Below are 24,133 nucleotides of genomic sequence, written 5' to 3'. Positions count from 1 at the left end.
ACACTAGCTGCTTTTATCTTTACCAGTTGCTCCCTCCCAAAAAAAATTCAAAACGGGCTTACATTAATAACCAGTTGTGCACATCCATTATCAAACTATACAAACGTCACTCCAAATACCATATAGAATATGCTATATGTTTGACCAGAAATAGTCAAAACATTCCCTATAATTAACCTCTGTAGGTTCTGGATTCCAGCTGCTGATCATGCCTCCACCACTGGTGAACCCCATGAGCTTCCTTCAAATCACGTGCATGACTCAAGTTCACTGTTAAATTTGCAGAGGGAAGAAGGTGAAGCGGATCATGTGATTCCTTCCCAATTGCATCCATGAAAATCCCCCCAATCGAATGCTGTGATGCCAACCGTTCTACCACTCCCACACCCATCTTCTCCATCTTTCTCCGATGTCTAAAATACCCGATATACTCTGAGCAGATATGATCCCCTGGATTCACATACAAACACGGGACCCACGCTGCCAGATCAGCAAACGAATCCTTCCCCAGAATGTTTCTTTGTTGATTGTTGTTTTTAATCTTCACTGCAACAGCAAGTCCGGCTGTCACAAAACTGCTAGCGATTCTGAGCCCGTGTTTCACTTTCTTGTTCTTGATGTTCTCGATTGGAGCCGAAACAAATGGCGGGTTGAAAAGATGTGATTCCAGGAAAATCCCATTTTTTACCATGTTCTTCCCCGCAAGCATGGCCATGGCGGATCCGAGAGAATGACCGGTTAACCAGATGTTTTGATTACCGGAAGCGACTAAGTTTCTCACAGCTTGAATGGCGATTTGGAATCTTGATGACTGATGTAATACGTTTTGGACAAAGTGGAGATCGAGTTGCAGGTCTCGAGAGAATGCATCGCCTTTGGTTACTGTGCCTCTGAAAGCTATGATATGAGATGGGGTTGAGGGTGTTGATGATGGGTTGGGTTTGGATTTGTAGATGACACCAAAGATGGAAGAATCAGCATCGTCTATGAGATGACTGTGTAACTCGAAATGGAAGAAGTTCCACCATGGAGGAGCGAGAGCCTCTGATCCTTGACGGTTTTCCTGGAGGTCACGCTGCATGACGTAAACGCCTTGAACCATGGATGCAGCGACGGACCTTCGGTGATCCACATCGGTCCTGAATCATCAGAGCAACATGTTTACTACTATTTCAAGGATTAAGCAGAAGAAGGTGTTCGATTAAATGTCTTCGGTTAAAGGAAAAAGTGGTACCAGTCAATAGTAGTCAAATGTAAGGGGCCTGAAACCTCAAAATTATCCCTTTCTGGCGCCATCATCAGATCTATGATCTCCTTTGTGGTATGTTCTTGATTAACTCAAAACTTATACTGAAACATCACAAAGAAGAGACAAATAGGCAAGTATTGGACGAAATCGGATACGACAATGTAGAGAGATTTTCAAATGGTCAAAAGACTATAAAGAAACCCAAATTCGCATATTATTATGATTCGACGATACAATACAGAATCATAATTCATACTTTCCAAAAGGATTTAAGAACCTAGGAACCAAACAACCCTTCAAATACGTGAAAACGAGAAATTAAGGTAATGAAGTAGAGTTGAATTCAAGGCCCGTTTCGATTGTAGAGGATATGATATTAGAAGCGAAATAAGAAAATCATGAATGCAAAACAAAGGAATATGGAGTAATTAGGTTATAGATTTAGAAGAAAATGTACCTACGGGAGGAGATCCGAGCATAGCGTCAAACCTTTTTGTTGTGGAATGAGTTTGAATGTTGACGGCATCTATGGAGATCCACCTCCTGTGAAAAATGGAGGAGGAAGGTGCAGTGTTGTTTTCAAAGTAGTGGTAGTTTTGGCGTCTGTCGGTTGTGATGTGTCCTTGTGTATATGTATTATATACCAGTTGTGTTATGTATCTTATATACCGGTTGCAAAGACCATATATGGGTTAATTTAATATATACCCTTAAGGGTATATAATAAGATTGTGTATCCTAATTCTTAAAACTACGTAGTTTTGTTTAATGATTCCATTATTTGCTTAATTTTTTCCTTTTTCTTTTCTGGTTTACATCGATTCCTTCCCATGATTATCAACTTCTTTGAACAGAATACTTCCAGTATCAACGCTTTGAAGAAAGAAAACTAATTTCAAACTTATCTATGATGCTCCAATTCAACAAAATTCAACAAAATGCAATCGGCTTGTGGCTCACCGTGTTCTACTCAATCAATTTTTCCCCTTCTTGGTCACGGTTAAGAATCAAAATCTTTTTGAAAATGAGGTTTCCTAACGAGAATCTGGTTCATTTTTTCTAGTAAGTAGTAATCTACAAAATAATCCTTGCTTGTAGGAATTTAACTTGACCAAATCTGCAAAACAAAAAAAGCTATCGGGTTTGTTTTAGATTTTTTTTTTTTTTTTTTTTTTTTTTTTCACATTAGGTTAGTGAAGGTTTTTTGATATTAGGTTGCTTTTGGAAAATCACGTGCAAGATTTTATTTATTTGCAAATGCAGTAAAGGATACCCACCAGGTGTTCGACAAAATGCCATCTCGTATATTTTAATAGTTTTTTTTCTTCATTTTTGATATGAATCAAGTTATGTATTTTCCTCTCTATTCGAAATTCCCCAACCTCACTCTCTCACCACCTCATCTATTTTAACAGTTATTTTCATTTTGGTACTCTTGTTTCATTGTTTCATAGTCAATTTTGAAAAATAAAAAGGTTATGTTATGTGCAGCTCACAACCTTGGAGACAAGTCCTGTTATCTGCTTTCATCAACAAAAGAGGTCAATAATGCATAGGTCTAATTTCATATGTATTCCAGTTACTTTCATGTTTTATGTTTTTCACATCAATTTGTGTTAGTCATTTTGTAAAATAATTTTATTCCATTTTCCAGTTACTGTTTTACTAGCATGCCTCTTAGAAAAATAAACTTCAATGATCATGGTAAGAAAATATATGTTTGCTGGGTTAATGTGAGAAATAAAAACCTATTTTTGTTGATTTATTTATTATAGAATCTTATTTTTGTTTCTTAAACATCTTCAATAACACGAGTTTCTTTGATTTTAGTAAATCTTTCATGATTTCTGCCATTTGATTGTTGATTTATTTGATTTTAGTAAATCTTTTTCATAAAGTTTGTGAGTTGAACTTCCATATCCTTAAGTTTCTAATGCTTGTTTTTTAGGTTTGTTCTTGGGGATTACATACCATCTTTTGGACAGGGGCAAAATCATCCAACAAGGTGAAAAAAAGATCAAACTTATGTGTAGATTAACCCAAAACTAACCAAAAATTAAAGATTTCAGTTTAACATCTATTAAAACATCATCGAGTTTGCAACAGAAATAACAATTTACATTTATTAGTAGAATTAGCAACCAACTTTTCATTTTATAGCCAAAATATTACGGTACTTATCTTTTTTATAGCCAAATTTTCTGATAAAGTGGCATACACACAAAGATTTGAATGCCTGTACAAATTTGATGACTATATAAAGCTAAGACCTAAACAAATTTCATGTAAAAGCTTGTAAATATATATCAATAATCATTTGCCTATAAACTTGATCTTGTAAGCTGATGCCAACTGTAATAAAATTTGCTCTGGTATCAGAGCTTCCCACTCCTATGGAGGTTCAATAGTTGAAGCTTCATTTAAATTTAACAAAATCTCCCTTTTCACTTCTTGAGGTATTCCTATGACATCCTTCAATTCTCTATAATTGTGTCAAGAAACTGTAAACATGACAAAATAAACAAATAAATATAAATCCAATATGTTTCACTTTCTAAAAATTAATGCAATTGACACGAATTATACAACCACATTTCAACCTGTTCAACAAATATCACCTACGCATAAGTATGACCCTCGTAGTAAATTATATTTCAGCCTTCAAGGTTTATGATCTCCTATCCCGAAGCTGCATCACAGAACACAAATAAAATTTAAAAAAAAAAAAAAAAAAAAAAGTATTTGACAAGATGATAACACATGCAATCAAAGAGTTCACAATAATTGGATCAATTTTTAACACTTACATTGCTTTTGGGACCCTCATTCTCAATCTCGTCTCTTTAAAATACATAAATACCCCTGTAAGGTCTATAAAATGCATACCCAATAAGGCATAAAATCATTTTGGCTAAATAATATGTGTGCTTTTTTAATCAAAATCTGTCATTACTCTGCATCTGGTTTCCCGTGAAAAGAAGCAGGAGCAGGTCACCGTACATGATTGATAGGAAATTAGGAATTGGTCCATTTGAACATAATATTTAAGCAATAATACAGACATTTTGAGTTCACAGGAAGTGTTGAACATCAAAACATACTTTAATATGCGTAATATGTTAGCAATTTTGATATAATTCTTCCTTGTAGCAATTTTATTTCCAATTATAATAGACTATCTATTAAAATTTGATGATAAAAATGATGAATAAATTTCTGATTATAATTAATGATAATTATGATCTATTATACTCTTAATGTGCTATTTCTGCCTGTTGTGTAAATAATCAGTCGCCACTTCACTCGAAATACCCATTTCAGCCATTTTTCATATCACCCTATGTAGGCATTATGTCGAACACCTGGTGGATGGGATGCATATACGACAATTGCAGGTGAAACTGAAACCCCAAAATCTGAATCGAAATCACACGACCTAGAAAACCTAGAAAGTTATCAATCTGATAAACTTAAAAATGGAGAAACTTTAGTAAGATATGAAAAAAAAAAAAAAAAAAAAAAAAAAAAAAAAAAATCTTTGATTGTTACTGAGATTTAGATAACAATCAGAGAAACATAAAAATGAAGAAACTTTGTGAACACAATTAAATTGACGAACCTCGATGTTGAACCTGAGAAATAAAACGAAAAACTTGTTCTACATGGTCGTTCTCTCCCTCGGTGCTAATGAAATTGTTGAATGTTGTTGGCTCATGGTCGGCATGAACATCGAAGATCATAAAACTCAAACCAAAGAACCGTGTGCAATCAGTTTTTTTTGGATGTACGTTATCTAGACTGATTAGCTTTTTCATGAAATTTAGGTAGAGGTCCAGAAGGAAAGTGGCAAAATCCAATTTTGATCGAGGGATGGGGGACGATCGTACGCATGGAGATTAGAGAGGCAAAGTCAAAAAGGTTATGAAGTTGTTTGCTGTTTGAAACGAGTTAGTATAATATTCGGTACCTAATATTATATAAATGGTATATTCACTCCTACACACACATATATATATATATATATATATATTTTGACGAACAAAATAAATGAATCACTAGATGATTCATTTGTAAACAAAAAAAAATTCCAAAAAAACATCTTTATAATTCATTTTTAAGTAAATTAAGAAAAAAATCATTTTTATGATAATTTTAGGGAATAACAACAAAATCATTGTATAAATGAATCATCGAGATGTTTTTTTGAGAATTTTTTCTTGTGAATCATCTTACAAATGAATCATCTAATGATTCATTTTGATTGTTCGCGAAAAAAATATGTAGAAAAAAAACTTCTTACCTTCCTACCAAAAAATTTCTTCTTATTTGATCTTGACTCCTCTATCTATCTATATATATATATATATATATATATATATATATATATATATATATATATATATACACACACACACACACACGCATACATACATAAATACTAGTGAAGATAAAAGGGTCGTGCTAAGCACGGCCCCCGAAATGTGATTTCGGTAAGATAATAAAATGAACTTCACTGTTATTCTTGGGAAAAATGAAACTATGTTGCTATTGCTGGTAAAAAGAAAAGTACATTAGTAAAGCTAAATCTCATAAATGGAGTATGTTTTTTAATTGTGGGGTTATCTTTTATTGTAAACTAATCCACTTGCAATAGTTGTTGCTTTGTCATTTTGAATATAATTATAAAGTTTTATTGAGTGCAATTCATGTGAATTGGATAAAGGTTGTTAATACACAAGTCAAGAAGCAGAATGTTTGTTAAGGTACATGTTAAGTTTTTTTTTAAGAATGTTACATCCAACAAAAGAGAAGATTTTGTACATTCATACACCATGTGCAACTTGTTCATGCAAGATATTTAAAAGGTGGGCATGACATACAAGCTTAGAAGACCCAGTCATTTCGCATATACCGTATGTTGTTATCGATCCATGTCTGATGCAATGAATCAAATCCAATCCTTCTGCAGGTTTCACCCCCTAAAACCAACAAAAACACATCACATCAAGAAACACTAAAGGATAATAAAGTGATTAATGATAGCTTTAAAATTAAAAGCCTTTAACTTTTAGCTAACTACAAATGTTGACAAACAACCCTGCTTTTCTTCACCAGTTTGTTCCCATTGCTTGAAATTCACAGGCCACATGTCTAAATAAATCCATGATGGAAAACTTGATCAACCCGAACTCGATATTGCTTTCCCCTTTTGCCCCTACAACAATCCTTTTAGTTTATCAATGCAATCATAAAGACATAGCTCAAGACCAGATGGATGAACAAACACATCAGAAGCAAATTGCATAAAAAAGTTGGATTAAATATGAAACCATGTGTAAAAAAAAAAGGAATTAAGGGCTTCTTTCTTTTTTATTTAGTGGGCTTAATGGAATAAGAACCAAATCTGGATAGAATGACTCAAGGGTTTTAACAAAAAAAAAAAAGATATAATGTATTAAGACACTAACCCTTTGCCTATCTGCATGTTAAAATTGACGAATATTCTTATAATTTGTTTTATTTATGAATGTAACGGTAAATTTACAATTTAGTAACATACACATACAGATTTGAGGTTGCTCAAAAAGACATCAGGATTTTCAACTTCTAGACGTCGCCACCTCTCCAAAAATAAGCTAACTTTGACTACTTCATTTGCAGGGACAAAACAGTCCAAATATACATTTGAAAGATTTGTTACATCTCTAGATGATATACTTGTTCCCAACTTGAAATGATCAATAACTTCTATGATACCGCATGTCCACTTTTCATTTGCATGAATGATTTTAGGGTTATTTTTGGCATTTTCAGCATGCCACCGCAACAATTCTTCCTGTGCATTATTCACCATGACACCATGCACATCTTGAATGGTGAAAAGCTCGACATCATTCCCTGAGTGTCCACATGCAAGGGTATTTTGTGGTAATTTACCATCTCCCTTTAATTTTTATGCAGATAAGCTAAAGCTTGTCCTATTCCAGCATTTTTTTTGAACATCACCCCCCAAACAGTAAATTATTTTGATATCTAACTGACAAAAAAAGAAAAGAAGTTGGTGAATAGTTAAATTTGTCAGAAATTTTTTAAATGTTCACTTCTCACCCCTCGGTTGACCAGTATTTTAGAAAGTGTCTTCATTACTCACAAGGACATGGATAAAGAGAAAGGAATTTGAATGGCGTCAGAAAAGTGTAGTGTAGGGCTACATTGATAATCTCATGACATTGTATAGCATTACACTTACAAATATTTACTAACCAGGACATCACACTTTGAAAATTACATCTAATTATAGCAGCAAATCGTTGTATGGCATTGCTATATAATTGGACAGGTTTCTTAAAGTAAAATGTTTTCATGCATTTGGTTATCAGAAAATGGAATGTAACTCAATAAAAAAAAGGTTGAATAAGCTTGAAATTTTAAATGATAATCATTTTTGGGTTTTTTATTTTAGTATATATGTAATAAGTGTATTTGGGTCTTTTAACAACTAAATCGATTTGGTAAGGTAAACCATCCAATAACAGCCTTTAATCTACCCAGAAAACCAACCTACCACAAATTTGAAGCAACTGAAAATCATCAAAAACTGAAAAATCAAAACTCAAATTGATGAACAAGCACCGACTCCCTTTTGTCTCATCTTCATTATTAGCCTAAAAAATAAAATTAAACCAAGGCTCAGTGAGGAATGATAAAGTTTACATTGGTCTTACTGCAATATAAATTAGTCAATTTTTTATTCTATCAGAAACAATAGCAGATAAAAAAACATTTCAAAATTAATGTTTTCTTAAGATTAATTAAAAGTTGAATTAACCTGCTTCTAGTTACCTCATTTATAAGAATATCTTGTCACCTCGGTTGATTGATTGCTGCAAATCAGAAAAAGATAAATAAATAAATAAAATAAAATTAAATTAAAAAAACGACAGAAACTATAACTTAGATGGTGCATCACAAGGGACAGAAGCAAATAGAGATATCGAATGTTTAGCCCTTCAAACAAAAGAAAATGAAGTAAAATAGGCAGATAAAACAGTAACTCCAACTACCAAATGGATGCTTTTCGTAATTTGGCCTAGAAGGAAATAGTGATAACGAATATTTAGCCCTTTAAAAACAGTAACTCCAATTTCAGATTTGAAATGAGATGGAATTGACATATCTACAACTGTTAAACCTTATCATCTTCTTGTTGGTCTAGATATGTTAGATAATATGCAGTAGAGAATGATCAATTTGAACAAACTACAAAGCAAAAGAAAATGAAGTAAAATAGGGCTAGGCTAATAAAACACACATAACTTTCAAACTTTAAAAAAGGAACATTGTACATACCTTCTTAATGATGCATTTTCATACATATCGCGTCTCCCAAAAAAAGCTAATGTAATTAAACATATCAATAACTGAGACACCAAGTTGTATGGTAACAATTTCTTTATGATCAACAAGAGAAGTCAGAGATCTACGAATCTTGGTTAGTATCAAAATATAAAAATGTCAATTTATTAAAAGACAAGAGCTCAGATTATACTCGCATCAGAATGTAAGCGATGAAAATAAGAGTTTTCCTCTTTCTTGACATTTTTAATAACCAAAACACCAGGTGAATGGAAATTAAAAAAAAAAAAAAAAGGATATTGATATGTGTCTAGCCTAGCCAACAGTTCCTTAAACCTAAACATGAACACAGAAGAGAACAAACGTAACAGTTGACAGTTCTACAAAATTGGATAAAGTTGCAACTATTAGGATCGGGGAGAGTACGCTAAGCGTACATAAGGTACGTTGAGCGTACTAGGCGTGTCCTAGTACACTCGGCGTACACTTGTGTACGCTAAGCATACTCACGTCAGATGGAAACCCTAATATTTAGGGTTTGGGTGCTATATAAACATCCTTATAAGCTCAAAACCATCCATCGTCTCAGCCTCCATAACTTTGAGTCCTTTCCCCTAAACCCTAACCTCTTTCTTGAGTCTGTGAGCTAAAAGGGTGTGATTTAAGTAGTTGGAGAAGAAGGTGTTGCATCAAGAAGTTGGAGAAGGAAGATAATCTTGTAGATCTGAGGTTTCTTTGTGATCTAGAGGCTCCAGGAGGTAAAAAGCTCCAACCTTTAAGCTTGTATGATGTAGATCTTGCATGCTAGTTTTATGAAACCATTTCTTGTCCCAAAAAGTCCCAAGTTGGTGCATATTATGTTTTGAACGAGATAAACTGTCCTTTCAGGCCCTAGAAAGGGTTCTAAGTGATAAAAATGATGTCCCAATGGCAAAAGAAGAGACAAATTGGACAAAATCGGATACGACAATGTAGAGAGATTTTCAAATAGTCAAAAGACTATAAAGAACCCCAAATTCGCATATTATTATGATTCTACGATGCAATACAGAATCATTATGATTCTTCATACTTTCCAGAACGAAAAAAGAACCTAGGAACCAATCTAACCCTTCAAATATGTGAGAACGAGAAATTAAGGTAATGAAGTAGAGTTGAATTCAAGGCCCTTGTCGACTGTAGAGGATATGAATATTACAAGGAAACAAGAAAAACATGAACGCATCATCAGAACCAAAGGAATATGAAGTAATTAGGTTGGAATTTTACAAGGAAAACTGAAGCGGAAGAAAATGTACGTACCTACGGGAGGAGATCTGGACATAGCATCAAACCTTTTTGTTGGAAGGAGCGATGAAATGGAATGCGTTTGAATGTTGACGGCATCTATGGAGATCTATCTCCGGTGAAAAATGGAAGAGGGAGGTGAAGTGTTGTTTTCAAAGTAGTGGCGGTGTTGGCATCTGTCGGTGGTGATGTGAGTCCTGGTGTAGTGGTGTTGTGCACTGATGTATATATATAATAATATAATATAGTATAGTTTAATAGTTTTTTTTATATATAGTTTTATATATAATTAGATGTACTTGGATGATGTTCATTAAAACTTTTGAAAAGATTTTATACACTGAAATAAGCTATATCTTGATGAAACTGTTTACATTGTTAGTTTTGATCATAGATGATGTTTCTTTTGTTTTGATTAGAAGCTATGATGTTTCTTGTGTTCGATTGATAAAGGAATGGTGGTGGATTGATCTTCAATCTTAACATCAACATCCTTAAAGGGGATTGACGAAGACAAAATTCATATTAGGGTTCTAGGCTATTCTTATATTTTATGTTAATCAAAATTTCGATAAAAATTATAAAACAAATAAATATTTGAAAAAAATCAAATGTATTAAAAAAAATGTAAAATAGACGTTTTAGATGTATAAGGAACCAACCCAGAAAAAATTAAACTAGGAAGACTGTCTATAACAGATTGCAAAGTTGGAATAATGTTATGACTTTTAGTAAATCACACGGCCATTTTGTATACTTAGTATATTATAGGTTAATGCTATCAATATTTTGCCTGTATTTTATATAATATTACAATGAACTTTTTTTCAAAAATAAATATTTACCATAATACTAAAAGATTATGAAATTATAATCAATAATGCATTTCTAGTTACTTAGAAAACAAAATTTCTAATTACAAATGAATTGTAAACTTAAAGACTTTTCCTCAAATAACGAGGAGTTATGATGTAATTTTTCACTCCATTTCAATATATAGAATGAACATTCACTTGTACAATTCCAAACCCTTATATTCTTATCGTGCTGCAAGGGAAACCAGCATTCCAGTCTATACAACAACAGAAGTCAAAAGCTTAAACATGTGTTAAAAAAAACTAATTTGATGTCTTCCATCAACTCATTCCAATCTTTAGTTTTTTGATTCCATTAGTTTCTGAAGGATTACCTGCACAATTCATTCATAAGCCAAACTCTAGTTTAGTTACCATGGCATCTCATCTTCTAATTCAAACAACAAATCCCACATATAACTGTTTGGTTGGTGTTGGTCATATCCATCTCATCTTATATGTATAAAAGAACACAGCCCATAATCACATGAAATTGGTAAATAGCTTACTGGTAACAAGCGATTTGATTTCAATCCTTGATGAAGTTCAAAGGATGAAATTAAAAGCTTCACTGCACGAAACTCGATAGACTGATTGTGTCCTCTATCTGCAAACTCGATTAACTGTCGATCAACAAGGTGCTCGAAAGCCTGCACATTTTTTCATTCCATAAATACCTTTCAAAAACTAATATTATTATTATAAGAAAAATAAGATGAAACTCACCCTTAAGCATACAATACGCGAATGGTAATCATGTGTCTGTAACTGGTAGGAATCATGTACACTTTTGTACTCTGCCATGAGGACAAGGAGGATTTATCATGTAAGAAATTTGCAAAAACAAACTGCAGGCTGCTCACCATTCATTACAGAATTGAAGTTATACAGCTCCTGTCCTTTGGTTTCCAACCTCCTCATGCAAACCATTATATAAAATTCCAGAATTGAGCAATCTGCAACCAAAAAAACAAATTTCTTAAATCTACAGATGAAAAAAGAAAGAAAACAGATATGAAATCATACCTTTTAAGCAATCCAACTTTGGCTGTCGTTGGATGCTTGAAAGTGCAGATTTGAAGTTGTCAAGCGTCATCAAACCAGATTTCAAATCCATCAAACTTACAGCTGAAAACCTAAAGTTAAAGAAAAAAAAAAAAAAAACAGAGATAATTTCACAAGTTTTCGAAGAAAATCATATAGCAATATGTAGAGCTTCAGAACAATACACTTACAGAAATCTGATGAAATTACTGAAGGTGGAATCGGAATCTGATAATGTATCAATGACTTCCATGAATCTTTTATCTGCTAATATGTTCTGTAACACACACGTCAAGGAATTGTGAAAATCTCATTGTTCTTTTAAGTTTTGTGTCACATGAAAAGAGAATGAATAGTATATAAAAGGATACTGAAATTTTTGAATTGAATTCTGTCGCATAGTCATGAGGAAGGCATGAATCTGTTGGCAATAGTAGAATGTGTTTGAGCAATCTGCATGTTGAACTCAAAATCATCAAAGCAAAGACTTTTTTGTAACTTTATCAAACTCCCAACCTAATAAATGCTAATGATTGAATGATAAAGCAACAAGTGTAATGATCACCTCTGTAAATCATCCTTTGGGGGAGGATGAAACAGTAGTTTCCGATGTGAGAATCGAGATCTTACTCTTTTTTCCAATAACTGATCAGCATCCTGTAAAGTACGGATATCCGCACACAAAGTGTTTGATGAAATGTCTCAATCAACTTGTCATATTTACTATTTCAAAAACTAACTTTAAACTTTTCAAAATCTTATTCTTAATGATAAAAAAATAGTTTTAATGGAGTAAAATCTGTAACATACCAATCTGCAACTCACACCAATGACAACAGCTTGAGAAGTTACAGACTGCATTGCATCTAACAAGCTATAGAGTAATCTTTGCTTACCCTGCAATCAATCAGACCCACACGCATAAATAAGTCTAAAGTTTTTGGGAACTAGTAAAATATAAGACAAAAGGAGTAGTTGAAAAACAAGAAATATCACACTTTGAGGATGAAAGATAACAATCCATATATTACATACAATCAGCATACCTGAGCAAATAGGTCAAACTCATCCAATATGAAGATCACTGTCTTGTGAGCTAATCCACATTCTCTGGTAATGGAAATCATAATCAAATAGAGAACAGTAGAACACTTTGCTACCAACTGAAACTTACAAGTTAACAAAACTACTCCCTCCATCCCATGAAAATCTCACTATGCACATATGATATGCATGGATATAAATCATGAGTCTTAAATGCCCTCTGATGATGACAAAATAAGGTTTACAATATACATAGGACAGGGGGAATACACATTTAAAGAAATTACTCATATGGGGAATGTGAAAATAGATAGACACTGACCTCAACATGGCAATCATGAACTGAGAATTATCATCAAATGACGCCTGCAATACAATCACAAGGTGAACAACTCCTACTTAATTCTGTTTAGAATACGTATCATTAACCAGGGGTAGGGGTTGTACCATTTTGGAAAACATCAGTTCATGCTCAATACATAATTGTCTAGCAATTTCCTGAAATGGACATGAATTAAACTCAAATTAAGAAAAAAATCTGAGAAAAAGACGTGATAAAATGACAAATGGACCACTTGTGTTGATGTAAATACATTGAAGACATGAGCCATAACAAATGGAGTATTATACACTACGTAAACACCTATGTAGAGTGAAGAGTTTCTGAATCATGATCCTATGAATATCTGTTGTGGATTACTATATCCCATGATCATAAACAATTTGATAAAATATTGAAGCTTGGCATATATATGAACAACTACATGGAAAAGATCATATCAAAACAAGTCATCAACTTCTTTTGTTGAGTTTACTTCTGCTTGAATGAAGATTGTGTGAGGATTAAAACTTATGGTGTTCCTTTAGAGATGTTGTGTGTAGAACAGATAGACAACATACAGAAAGAGTGAGGGGAGGCCATTAAGTCGGCTATCATGTTATTAAAGTTCTTGTTTATCCATCTCATCCTAAATTATATATCACAAATAAAAAGCATTTTTGGGAAGTCATAAAGGCTACAAGGGCAGAATATAACTTTCAAAGGTAAAAGGAAAATGAATTTGGAAATTTCACCTTTAGAGCACAATTATCATCACAGTGCAAAAGCCCATTTAGTTTAATCTACAACAATCACACAACAAGCTAATTAGACTTTAATCATTCTGCCTGAAATCAGTTAGACCTAAAACAACAGGTATAGAGCGTATCAGAACTAATAGACGAAAACAAAATATTTTTGAATGGATAAAAACATATATATACCACTGAGATCATTTCAGGATATTCTTTCAGCAAATCCTCTAGAACAAGATCCAACACCTAATTACATAATCAATAAAAAATCACAGTAAATACTACAAAAAAAATCCAAGTAATTACACAGAAACTGGGTATTATACCGCAACTTTGCCGCATCCTCGAGGACCCAGAAGCAGAATCGAATTGTTACAGGCCTCAGTTACCGAACTTGATACGATAAACTTCAACTTGCTGAAATTTGTTCAGAGATTAAATACGTCACAAATGGAGAAGATGTATAGAGAGATTATAGTATTCACGTGTATATAATTGGAATATATATATATATATATATATATATATATATATATATATATAGAGAGAGAGAGAGAGAGAGAGAGAACATTCGAATAACCATCAACCGAACCTGTAGTTGCTATCGGAAGAATGGGAGAAGAGGGAGAAGATGAAATTGGGATCACATAGTCTTCTACGAAGAAGGACTAGCGCTTCCTCTGCTGTTCCCCGACCCATTGGGCTCATCCGTACACTTTTCTCTCCGGTGGACTTCTACTAAGAATCCGGTGTGAGAATATATATAAAGGGCGGTGACAGAGGAAAATGGCGGGAAAGAGTTTGCCTGTGTAAGTTGTAAGGCCGGGTTATAATGTAGTTGTGGGCTTGATAACCTGTTGGGCCCATCTTATTAGATATTTACAGAATCCAAACTGAAACGACTATTCTATTTCCAAACAAGTTGACAGGCCGGTAAAAACTTGTAAAAGACATTCAGAGATGCAGAGATTAAACAGTTACCTGAGATTTTGTTACGGACGTATAGGCTTGAAGGAATGGAGTTATCGAGTAGAGATTATGGAATTAAGGAGTAACGGGGGTGATTGGAAGAACGAGGGATTTACAATGTATGTCGCCGCAGCAATGATGGTCGATGGATGAACACTGAACAGAAGAGAAAACTGAAGCCGAATTCGAAGAGTCAAAGACGATATTGGAGAGTGGAGACGGTCAGCGAGACAGGCTTGATGGCGGAGGCGCCGAGCAATAGGGGCGGCGGTCCGGCGGAGGGAGGAAAGAGACAGAGAAAGCGGTTTCCGGTTTTTTCCTTGGGCCGGGACCCAAAGATTTAACAGCAATTTTTTTTCAGTAAAATCCATAAATAAGGCCCATTTCAATGGACTGTATAAAGTATAAACTATAAAGTATAAACTTGTATTTTCGTTGAAAATTAATTTTATTAAATATATTTTAGATTATAAAATCAATGCTCTATTAGTCACATAATTATTTGCGGAAACTTATCTTAGAAAACCAGAAAAATATTCTTTTGTTTTTGTTTTCCTAAGAACGACAGAGAACATACAAGAAAACATGTTGTGGAGGAATACACATTATCATTAATGCCTTTTTGTATCATATCCAATACAACTTCACAATTAATATTGCAAATGGAAAACCATATTACATCGCACTTTGCGCTTTGCAACTGGTGAAAATTAATCCACTGCTAAACTGTGTACTTAACGAATATATGAATCCAAAAAACTCAGAGACACAAATAACCAAGTTTTCATGGTTTTTTCTCCTCATCACCATGAAACACTACTAATCTCCATTTGTGCACTTTTATATAACTCTAATCTCTTTGCTAGTGACGAACGCCTCTCCATGATCGCTGGATCTTCATCCAATAACTTTGATAACTGAATTGGCTGCATAATTATAAACCATTCATATTAATATTTAATACACATACCCATTGGTGTTGAAATTTGAAAACACAGTCACGGATGACTTACAAAGTAACTAAAGAAGTTGTTTTTATAAATATGTTATTGTTACTAAAAAAACATAACCAAATGACTAGTAACTTACGGTTTTTCGACCTAACTCTGCAAAAAAATGGTCAAGAAGACTGCGTTTGGCTTCACGCACTTGACAATGAACCACCGACTTTGGAACCGAGTTCACCAGGCCTGCAAGAACCATATTCACATACTGCAACACTGTTGCTCCTGTTTTCGATACATAATATGATTTAGTTGAACATTTGTTGTAAAATATAGGGTTAATTATAGAAATGTACCTTTCTCTTGGTAAGACATTATATTTCAAAATATCTACCCAATTAAAAGAGTGAAAACTGTTTTGTATTTGGATGACATTGCCATAAATTCGGTAGATTGTTCAGAGTACAATGTTGTGTAATCGAAACAAATGAAAGTAAAGCAGTTAAAAGTACGTTGCTATTTCTTGAATTTGACCCTTATCGAGACCTACAAAATGAAAATGATAAAACAAGTAGCTTACCAATTCGTCTAAGGTACGAATCATTGTATCTATCAAAAATGGACTGTGTCGGGTTTCCACCCTTCTCGAATTCTTGCGGAAGGTTCCGGAAGAAATCAGCCGTCAAGTAACAACATTCCATATCAACCAACATAAGTGTCGATTTCCTACTTTCTTTCTTCATTCTTGAAAGTGACTCATTCGCAGCCCCCTCCACTTCCTTTCTCAAACTTGGATACTGCTTCAACTCCTAAACAGCCAATCAAATTATTTATTTATTTAAAAAAAAAAAACTTTTTCAAGAAACCAAACATATGATAAAACCCATTAACCCACCATGGTCTCGCTGATGGCCTTGCGAACCAGCTCCTTGAGTATGATATCAACCTAAAATGTTGAAAAGTTAGTTTTTTTTTTTTTTTTTTTTTTTTCAAGAAGTAAGAATGCTATTAGTATTTTCTTTTGAAAAAGAAATACCGCGTTGACTGAGGCCTCAGCAGGGCCTTTGATGGTGGTTAATGAAGACTCAATAATGTGACGGTATCCTTGCTCAGGGGCTATGAGATGTGGTTGATATCCATCAGCTTCTGTGATCAGTTTCTTGATGTTTTCCATTGACAATTGTTGCTCAAACTGCAACTTCTTAAGAGCAGCAGGAAGCTGCCTTTCAAAAACATGGTATATTTTATCTCCCCCGGATCGCCTGCACAACAACAAATAACAGCATTCTACTTTCAACTTTTTTTCTAATTAAGGTAATGTACTTTCATTGTTATTATTCTTATTATTTTTTTGCATTCCACCCATTTAACTAAAGGCAGTGGTTGAGGATCGCATCCTTACATTCCATTCAGATGCTCTTTGTATATTTGATCAAAATCCCGACAAATATCCATTATCAGAAGCAACTTCCCCTGCAATATTTTTAACCATGCATATATAAACATCAAGATCTATTAGGTGCACCTTCATACATACACACACAAGACTTACACCAGCATCAGTAGAAATAGGCTTTCCAAGATGACTAAGTTCAGCTTCAAGATCAGCAACCGTTTTGCTGATTAGAGACTGTATGCCTGGGATTCTTGATTTGATCACGCCTTCTAAATGCTGATGAGAGTAAATCAAGTCATCTTTCAACAACACATGGTTTTAGCATCTTAAATGATTAACTAACTATACCTTTGAAAGCATCTTTGCAAGATATTCAGACCCCATTCTTGGAGCCAGGTGTTTGTAGTCTCTGCTGTTGGAGAAGTATTCTCGCTCCCTACGTCTAGCAGAAGTCATATCAACCTGTTTGTTTATATCTTGTTGTGAACGATTAACAATCCCAACCCATGGAAACTTTAGCCGGTATGATTTTCCTTCTAAGATCTAAAACAAAAACAATAAAACATAGATAAGATGATGATGATGAACCCCACCAAGAACACTTAAGATATCATTCAGCAGATTAACTTACATCCACTGCATCAGTACCCTTATCCATCAAATCAATTTTGGTCAAGACTCCAATAGTTCTTTCTCCTAAAGTGGCAATTCAAATCTTAAGCAATCAAAAGTGTTTTAGAGACTGAAGTTTGAGAATTTAAATGCATTCTGGTACCTGTGGGGTCCACTTCACGCGACATTTTGATCGCATCTGATGTGGCCAGATCTTGATTAGCAGGTGAAATAGCCAAAATAATGCAGTTTGGCTGCATCAAGAAATTTTAGATTCCATTAACAGAAAGAAACCCAAGAGTGTGTAGTCATTTAATAGTCATCCAAGATTATAATATAGTCAACCTTTTGAATATAGGCACGGAGCATATCCTCAATCTCTTGTACAATGCTTTCAGATTGACCATCTACATATTCATTCAAGATTTAAATTAGGAGGAGCTCATTTCATGACTGTTGATTCCATTAAAAAGTAATGAAATATCTGCTTCATTTACCAACTGCAACTTTTGTGAGTCCAGGAAGATCAACCAAAGTCAAGTTCACCACTGTTGAGATCAATGATTTCATTAAAATATTCAGAATTCATTGAAGGCCTAATACTAGTTTTGTATACATCGAATGTTATAAATTACCATTTGGAGAATAGATGCTAAGATGAATGGGAACACTTGAAATTTGTTTATTTTGCCCTGTTTCACGATCTGTCTCATCTGAAATCTCTTTCCTTACAGCAGCTACACATTGTAATTATAAGATCACCACAATTAATTATGTCACTACTTATCTAACAAAACCATGATCAGTACGCATGAAGGAAACAATTGAGATTAATAATGGCAGTTGATGATACCAAAATCATGAAACTTTTTTGATGGAAGGTGGAGGAATTCTGCATATTCTTTGCCTTGATCTATCTTATGAAGCTGCAAAACCAGTGGGCGCCTAGTAACGATTCCTGGATATAGCAATCATAACACATCGATCATCATTTTTTGATTCAAATTATTGTCAAATGAATAAGGATGATATGACATTGACATACCTGATCCTCTTGGCAAGAAGTCTTTGCCAACAATACTTTCCAAAACTGAAGATTTCCCAGAACTCTGTCAAAATTAGACAACGAATCAAGTGAATACAAAACAAACCCATAAAAAAGATAGAAACTTCGTTGTATGATACGCATAGTTGCTCATCTGAAGATGTAAAATTCTACTTCCTACACATGCACATGAAAGATGGGTATTCGATTCAATAAGGGGCACAAAGGAAATTGGGTGTAACAGATATAGACACATTCTTGATTCTTCTTCATTTAGTCGGTTGAAAAAGCTGATTCTGTTGAGACACATGCATGAATGCATACATTTATTTATGGGTGCTTGCGTCTCTAGACTGAAAGCAAGAATCTTTACTGATTATTCTGCATTTATAATTATGAGCTAAATCTAAGATGTGTATCTGATGAAATTCACAGATATAAAGGAAAAGTATAAAAGAGATGGAATTAATTAGAAGATAACCTGACCACCAACAACAGCGATGGAAGGCAAAGAGTCCCAAAGAGTTGGCAATGAACTCGCTTCTCCGTGATCACCCAATGCTGTGCATGCTCGTTGTAATTTGTTCACTAAGCTTATCAAATTCTCCATTGATATGAGAGAGAGAGAGAGAGAGAGAGAGAGAGAGAGAGAGAGAGACTTGTTTCAACAGGAAGAGGATTTGTATTGTATATATACACGAGAGTCGATCGCAAAAGTGTTGACTTTAAGCATAACGAGACCTTGACAAATGGACCCCAATTGCATTGTTTTCATAAATTTAAATTTTTTTCTATTCCACAGTCCACACACATTCCTTCTTCCATAAGTTTGGTACACTCTCCTTCTTCCGTAAGTTTGCTATTTGGTCAAAGTTTGAAGTTTTTGAGAGGTGTCCATTTTATTTTAAGGATGATCAATTTCTCAATAGCTTTGCGTTCGTCAATAAGGAAACTTCAAAAATCTATTTAGATTATACGAGTAATTGTTTTATAGAACGAATTACAAACATATATATTATAGGGACTAGATTTGTAAGCACCCATACATTAACAAAGAGTATATTATATAAGTTATTTATGAAGTCAAAGTCTACAAATATTTGTCCTCTTTGTTGTTTGTTTATAGTTTTATTTGTTTCGAAAGTGTTTATATTACTCATATTCTATAGATTACTTGTATTGACGTGCATGTAGCTTTTCATTTAGTTTGATGTTGATGTTTCAAGTGTCAACGCGTTTTATACCACTTTGGAAACCCCACTGATTTGGAATATATTTTAATTAGATGATAGTCCAACCATGGCTTAAAACAAATCAGATCGGCCAATCTATTTTTATTTAGAATCGGAACACAGTATTTGTCTGGTATATTCCAGCAAATCTATACATCAAAAACATAAAAAGAGCCAACCTAACTTAACCTCTTAGTTAAGATATCATGCTTATTAATTAACAAACAATGATCGTGAATCTTGATGCAAAAAGACACCATCCTTGTGTGGAAAAACCATAAAACACAACATATATAAGATTGCAAAAAAAAAAAAAGCAACCCAAAAGAGGTAACGGAAGTACAGATACAGAAAGCATAAATCTTTACTGAAAACATTTTTTAATATAACGAATAAAAGAAACGACACCATATCCCTACCCACTGCTACACAAATACCATAAATATTCCATATACAAGAAACTAGAAACCCATCTATTTGTACGAGATAATGGACTTTTTTTTACCAAGTTTTACTTACTGCGTTAGCCAGGCTACCTTAACTTAACTTCTATGACAAAAACCATTAAAAAAAAACCAACCAACCAACCAACCAACTAGTAATTACTTACAGAAGAAAGAAAGAAAGAAAAGCTGATACGACTAAACCTAATTAAATAGTAACTATTAAGTGCAAAAGCTATGTTACTTTTCTTTGGATTTGGATTTGGCTTTGGCTTCATCTTCATCTTTGGTTAGATAACCATACGGGTTCTTGCTGGCCCAATTCCACTGATCTCTGCACATCTCATCTATCCCATACTTTGGCCTGCAATAACCAATTAACCATAACCATAAATAAATTATTATCTTTTTTGACTTTTCGTAGGCACGATTTAAGGTGACATCACATTCACATCATGTCTATGTTTCATTCATATTAGCAGTAAAAATAAGATGATCACTACTTACTTCCAGTTCAATTCGCGTTCTGCTTTCTCTGTTGATGCATATACCACCTCAGCATCGCCAGGTCGACGCCCAGCTGTCACTATAGGAATTCGCTGGACAAACACAAACATTACATGTAAGCCTTTCTACACATAAAATATTCTCATTATTCAAAATCTTCCCTGTTATCTACACCATTCTACTTTCGGTTTTATTATCATTATAGCAGTGAAAACTGTTGGGATTTGGATAAGATTGCTATAATTGGGTAGATTTTCTTAAAATAAACAAATAGATTGGATAGAAACTTGATAACATATTTTCAAGATTGTAACTGTAATACCTTTCCTGATGCCTTTTCAAAAGCTGCTACCATCTCCAACACAGATGTGCCTTTACCAGTTCCTAAGTTGTAGACTTCACAGCCTAAAAAACAGATAATGGTTTGATTTAATGTCAAAAACAAACAAAATTTCCAAAACTACAAAATGTCATCTGCAATCAGAAAGAGATACACACCTATTTTAGGGTCCGAGAGTTTCTTCAAAGCAGCAGTGTGCCCATCTGCTAAATCTACAACATGGATGTAATCACGTACCTGAAATTTGAGGATTGAAAATGTAAATATCAACATCATAATTCCCAACAAACAACAACAACAGGAGGAAAACTCAGTAGAGCCTCAAATAAGGTAATGTCAAATTCCAACATTTCCCAATAATTGCATAGTAGACACAATGTTTCAAGGTTTATGAAACAGAGCATACAACACAAAAAGAAACCAAGCCAAAGTATAGATAGATGCAGAAAGCATAAATCTTTACTGAAATAGAAATGAAAGATTGAGAATAATGAAAAGAGTAGAAACATTAAAGTAACATACATACATACCCCTGTTCCATCTTTGGTGGAGTAGTCAGTTCCAAAGACTGTAAGTGTAGGTAGCCTTCCAACTGCTACTTGCTGGACAAATGGCATGAGATTGTTTGGAACCCCACGAGGATCCTCACCAATATCACCACTAGGGTGGGCCCCAACTGGGTTGAAATACCTCAACAGAATAATTTTCCACTTACAATCTGAAGCATATATGTCACGACACATCTCCTCAATCATCAGCTGAAGGGACATTCATTCATTCCATTAGTATTTACTTGTAATGTAAGCAAGCACTTAAAAAATGAGCACTTGATATTATTTGATAATCATCATACCTTGGTTCTTCCATATGGATTGGCTGCAGATAAAGGAAAATCTTCAGTGCATGGTACCTCCTTTGGCCATCCATAAACAGTGGCTGATGATGAAAACACTAGCTGAAATGTTTCATAACAGATTATGCAATCAGGAGGGTGTTCATGTCTTTTGTCAGATTTGAGTGTAATAATAATAAAGGGGTATCATACCTTCTTGCATCCATGGGCATTCATAACTTGCAATAGAGTTAAAGTGCCAATGATATTGTTATCATAATACATCAAGGGCTTCTTCACACTTTCACCAACTGCCTTCAATCCAGAAAAATGAATAACAGAATCAAACCTGCATGGATATCATAATCAAATTTCGTACACTTGGCAAGAACTTTAACAAATAAAAATCCAATAGATATAAAGGAAAACTTACTTTGTTGATTTAAAAAGTTCCTCCAATGCAGGCTTATTACGGATGTCAATCTGTGGTGAAGAAGAAACATTAGAATCTTTGATATTAAAAAAAAAAAAAAAAAAAAAGCATAATTTATGGTGGTGTGGACCAGGTAAGGGGTTGCTGTAAAAATAATTGTTTTGCAGTTTGCTCAGAAGAAAAAACATAAGGATAAAAAATAAAAAAAAATAAAAAAGATAAACTGAGGTGCTCTAACAATAAATTTTTTAACCAGCTTTTTCAGTTGGATGTAGACTTGCCACCAACATAGTTGGAACTCCTAACTAAACCTAAACTGTACCATCAATCAACTTCTAAAAAGGCATTACCTGAATCACAACTTAATTTGGCTACCTAACAATTCAACACTCACGATAGTAAAGTAAATACATCTAAGTGAAAAACCCTAACTCGATTATTTACTGGATATTTTTATTTTATTTTTTTGAAAAGGACTACAATCAAATAAACGAGGACATAAAGTCCCTCAATTACATCTAATAATTGACTTGTCGGATACAAAATCAATTCTGAAAGGAAGGTATCGCAAAATTCTAAGGGTAAAACTGTCGATTTTCAATCCAGTAAAGAACCTAGTCAATCAACTGTTTAATTCAAAACCCAACAAATCGCACATGCAAGCAAATAATAGACTGAAATTAAACACCGAATCTTTTAAAAACTCGGGAAGAATTATCCACGAACGTGGAATATGAAAAGGGGCCAGAAAGAATTTTAACCTTGTGAAAAGACAGGTTACGTCCATAATCACCGGCGAGTTTCTGAACTCGATGGATAGCAACATGAGACGAATTATCAAAATTATCAACAACCACCGTCTTGTAACCTTCCAATAATAACTGCAGCACAGTATGGCTCCCTATATACCCAGCACCACCGGTCACCAATACGCACAGAGGCGGCCCCATCGTAATTCAAACTTTTCTATAAATGGAACCGCTACCCAAACAAAATTCAACAGCAGGAAGCGATTCAACCCCCAAAAAAGCTCTCCTTCTCTCTTTATGTATAGAAAAAACGAAGCTTTTATGTACAATTTAAAGTGGCTAATATGATTATAAGGATCTGTGGAGACGAAGAAAAAGAAAGAATATTAGGTATGTTGGTTTTGACAGAGAGGAGAATTGAATCAGACGAGTGTTTAAGCTTTTAACATTATTTACAAACAGGTGGGTTTGACGTGATGAAGTCCATGTAGTATATATACTGTTGGCATTGAAACGAGTGGGACACATATGGGAGAATGCAAATTTTAATTAGGGTTTCTTTAATGTCTTTCACGATCCCAATTGGGGGAGGATACTTGCTACGGGACGACACGTGGTCAGATATCACTGGATTAAAGTTGTGTATATGTGGAAAAATACTAACGTGGTACAGGAAAAAAAAATATTGTATTGTTATTAATATCTATTTATATTTATTTGGCT

The 24,133-nt window shown here is 33.9% G+C and overlaps 4 protein-coding genes and 1 pseudogene across 5 annotated transcripts; all 5 read right to left on the bottom strand.

Moving 5' to 3' along the window:
* Nucleotides 1-39: 39 nt before the first annotated feature.
* Nucleotides 40-1,896, bottom strand: LOC145034447 (GDSL esterase/lipase At4g10955-like). Its single transcript, XM_078982863.1, has 3 exons — nucleotides 1,707-1,896; nucleotides 1,235-1,350; nucleotides 40-1,139 (listed from the first exon to the last, which is right to left on the bottom strand). The coding sequence occupies exons 2-3, from the start codon at nucleotides 1,297-1,299 to the stop codon at nucleotides 173-175; spliced, it is 1,032 nt and encodes a 343-aa protein (XP_078838989.1). The 5' UTR covers nucleotides 1,300-1,350; nucleotides 1,707-1,896; the 3' UTR covers nucleotides 40-172.
* A 1,521-nt stretch (nucleotides 1,897-3,417) lies between these two features.
* On the bottom strand, nucleotides 3,418-8,113 carry LOC145035185 (sucrose-phosphatase 2-like; annotated as a pseudogene). Its single transcript, XR_013678331.1, has 7 exons — nucleotides 8,093-8,113; nucleotides 7,815-7,914; nucleotides 6,810-7,282; nucleotides 4,869-6,464; nucleotides 4,057-4,685; nucleotides 3,850-3,938; nucleotides 3,418-3,750 (listed from the first exon to the last, which is right to left on the bottom strand). The product of XR_013678331.1 is annotated as a sucrose-phosphatase 2-like (transcript).
* Nucleotides 8,114-10,856: 2,743 nt separating this feature from the next.
* LOC145034445 (origin of replication complex subunit 4-like) lies at nucleotides 10,857-15,180 on the bottom strand. The gene is made up of 17 exons (XM_078982861.1): nucleotides 14,890-15,180; nucleotides 14,501-14,762; nucleotides 14,235-14,325; nucleotides 14,098-14,154; nucleotides 13,909-13,956; nucleotides 13,282-13,332; nucleotides 13,157-13,200; nucleotides 12,837-12,900; nucleotides 12,601-12,687; nucleotides 12,356-12,447; nucleotides 12,162-12,243; nucleotides 11,982-12,067; nucleotides 11,773-11,882; nucleotides 11,610-11,702; nucleotides 11,473-11,543; nucleotides 11,256-11,396; nucleotides 10,857-11,081 (listed from the first exon to the last, which is right to left on the bottom strand). Exons 2-17 carry the CDS (start codon nucleotides 14,614-14,616, stop codon nucleotides 11,046-11,048), a joined length of 1,269 nt encoding a protein of 422 aa, XP_078838987.1. The 5' UTR covers nucleotides 14,617-14,762; nucleotides 14,890-15,180; the 3' UTR covers nucleotides 10,857-11,045.
* Nucleotides 15,181-15,501: 321 nt separating this feature from the next.
* Nucleotides 15,502-19,489, bottom strand: LOC145034444 (dynamin-related protein 5A-like). Its single transcript, XM_078982860.1, has 16 exons — nucleotides 19,356-19,489; nucleotides 18,875-18,938; nucleotides 18,683-18,787; nucleotides 18,465-18,566; nucleotides 18,327-18,377; nucleotides 18,175-18,236; nucleotides 17,993-18,083; nucleotides 17,849-17,913; nucleotides 17,566-17,760; nucleotides 17,374-17,493; nucleotides 17,224-17,294; nucleotides 16,858-17,083; nucleotides 16,717-16,767; nucleotides 16,402-16,630; nucleotides 15,967-16,106; nucleotides 15,502-15,803 (listed from the first exon to the last, which is right to left on the bottom strand). Exons 1-16 carry the CDS (start codon nucleotides 19,482-19,484, stop codon nucleotides 15,681-15,683), a joined length of 1,824 nt encoding a protein of 607 aa, XP_078838986.1. The 5' UTR covers nucleotides 19,485-19,489; the 3' UTR covers nucleotides 15,502-15,680.
* Nucleotides 19,490-20,469: 980 nt separating this feature from the next.
* Nucleotides 20,470-23,751, bottom strand: LOC145034443 (UDP-glucose 4-epimerase GEPI48-like). Its single transcript, XM_078982859.1, has 9 exons — nucleotides 23,423-23,751; nucleotides 22,662-22,711; nucleotides 22,442-22,577; nucleotides 22,250-22,351; nucleotides 21,927-22,154; nucleotides 21,555-21,633; nucleotides 21,379-21,461; nucleotides 21,057-21,148; nucleotides 20,470-20,913 (listed from the first exon to the last, which is right to left on the bottom strand). The coding sequence occupies exons 1-9, from the start codon at nucleotides 23,609-23,611 to the stop codon at nucleotides 20,790-20,792; spliced, it is 1,083 nt and encodes a 360-aa protein (XP_078838985.1). The 5' UTR covers nucleotides 23,612-23,751; the 3' UTR covers nucleotides 20,470-20,789.
* Between the last annotated feature and the right edge of the window lie 382 nt (nucleotides 23,752-24,133).

The sequence above is a fragment of the Lactuca saligna genome, chromosome 3 (genome assembly GCF_052625555.1).
Source record: "Lactuca saligna cultivar CGN05327 chromosome 3, ASM5262555v1, whole genome shotgun sequence".
Lineage (NCBI taxonomy): Eukaryota > Viridiplantae > Streptophyta > Magnoliopsida > Asterales > Asteraceae > Lactuca > Lactuca saligna.
This window is presented reverse-complemented; position numbering and strand designations above follow the sequence as displayed.

What these genes read in the sequence shown, in the direction of transcription:
- LOC145034444 (XM_078982860.1), bottom strand. Translation starts at nt 19,484, where the DNA reads ATGGAGAATTTGATAAGCTTAGTGAACAAATTACAACGAGCATGCACA. An exon ending in TCGCTGTTGTTGGTGGTCAG is followed by an intron (nt 18,939 to 19,355) that starts GTTATCTTCTAA and finishes TAATTTTGACAG; the next exon opens with AGTTCTGGGAAATCTTCAGT. An exon ending in CTTCTTGCCAAGAGGATCAG is followed by an intron (nt 18,788 to 18,874) that starts GTATGTCAATGT and finishes TGCTATATCCAG; the next exon opens with GAATCGTTACTAGGCGCCCA.
- LOC145034445 (XM_078982861.1), bottom strand. Translation starts at nt 14,616, where the DNA reads ATGAGCCCAATGGGTCGGGGAACAGCAGAGGAAGCGCTAGTCCTTCTT. An exon ending in AAAGTTGGATTGCTTAAAAG is followed by an intron (nt 11,703 to 11,772) that starts GTATGATTTCAT and finishes TTTTGGTTGCAG; the next exon opens with ATTGCTCAATTCTGGAATTT. An exon ending in AATCAAATCGCTTGTTACCA is followed by an intron (nt 11,082 to 11,255) that starts GTAAGCTATTTA and finishes TGAATTGTGCAG; the next exon opens with GTAATCCTTCAGAAACTAAT.
- LOC145034443 (XM_078982859.1), bottom strand. Translation starts at nt 23,611, where the DNA reads ATGGGGCCGCCTCTGTGCGTATTGGTGACCGGTGGTGCTGGGTATATA. An exon ending in GTAACCTGTCTTTTCACAAG is followed by an intron (nt 22,712 to 23,422) that starts GTTAAAATTCTT and finishes TCTTCACCACAG; the next exon opens with ATTGACATCCGTAATAAGCC. An exon ending in ATGCCCATGGATGCAAGAAG is followed by an intron (nt 22,352 to 22,441) that starts GTATGATACCCC and finishes GAAACATTTCAG; the next exon opens with CTAGTGTTTTCATCATCAGC.
- LOC145034447 (XM_078982863.1), bottom strand. Translation starts at nt 1,299, where the DNA reads ATGATGGCGCCAGAAAGGGATAATTTTGAGGTTTCAGGCCCCTTACAT. An exon ending in CATTTGACTACTATTGACTG is followed by an intron (nt 1,140 to 1,234) that starts GTACCACTTTTT and finishes CTGATGATTCAG; the next exon opens with GACCGATGTGGATCACCGAA.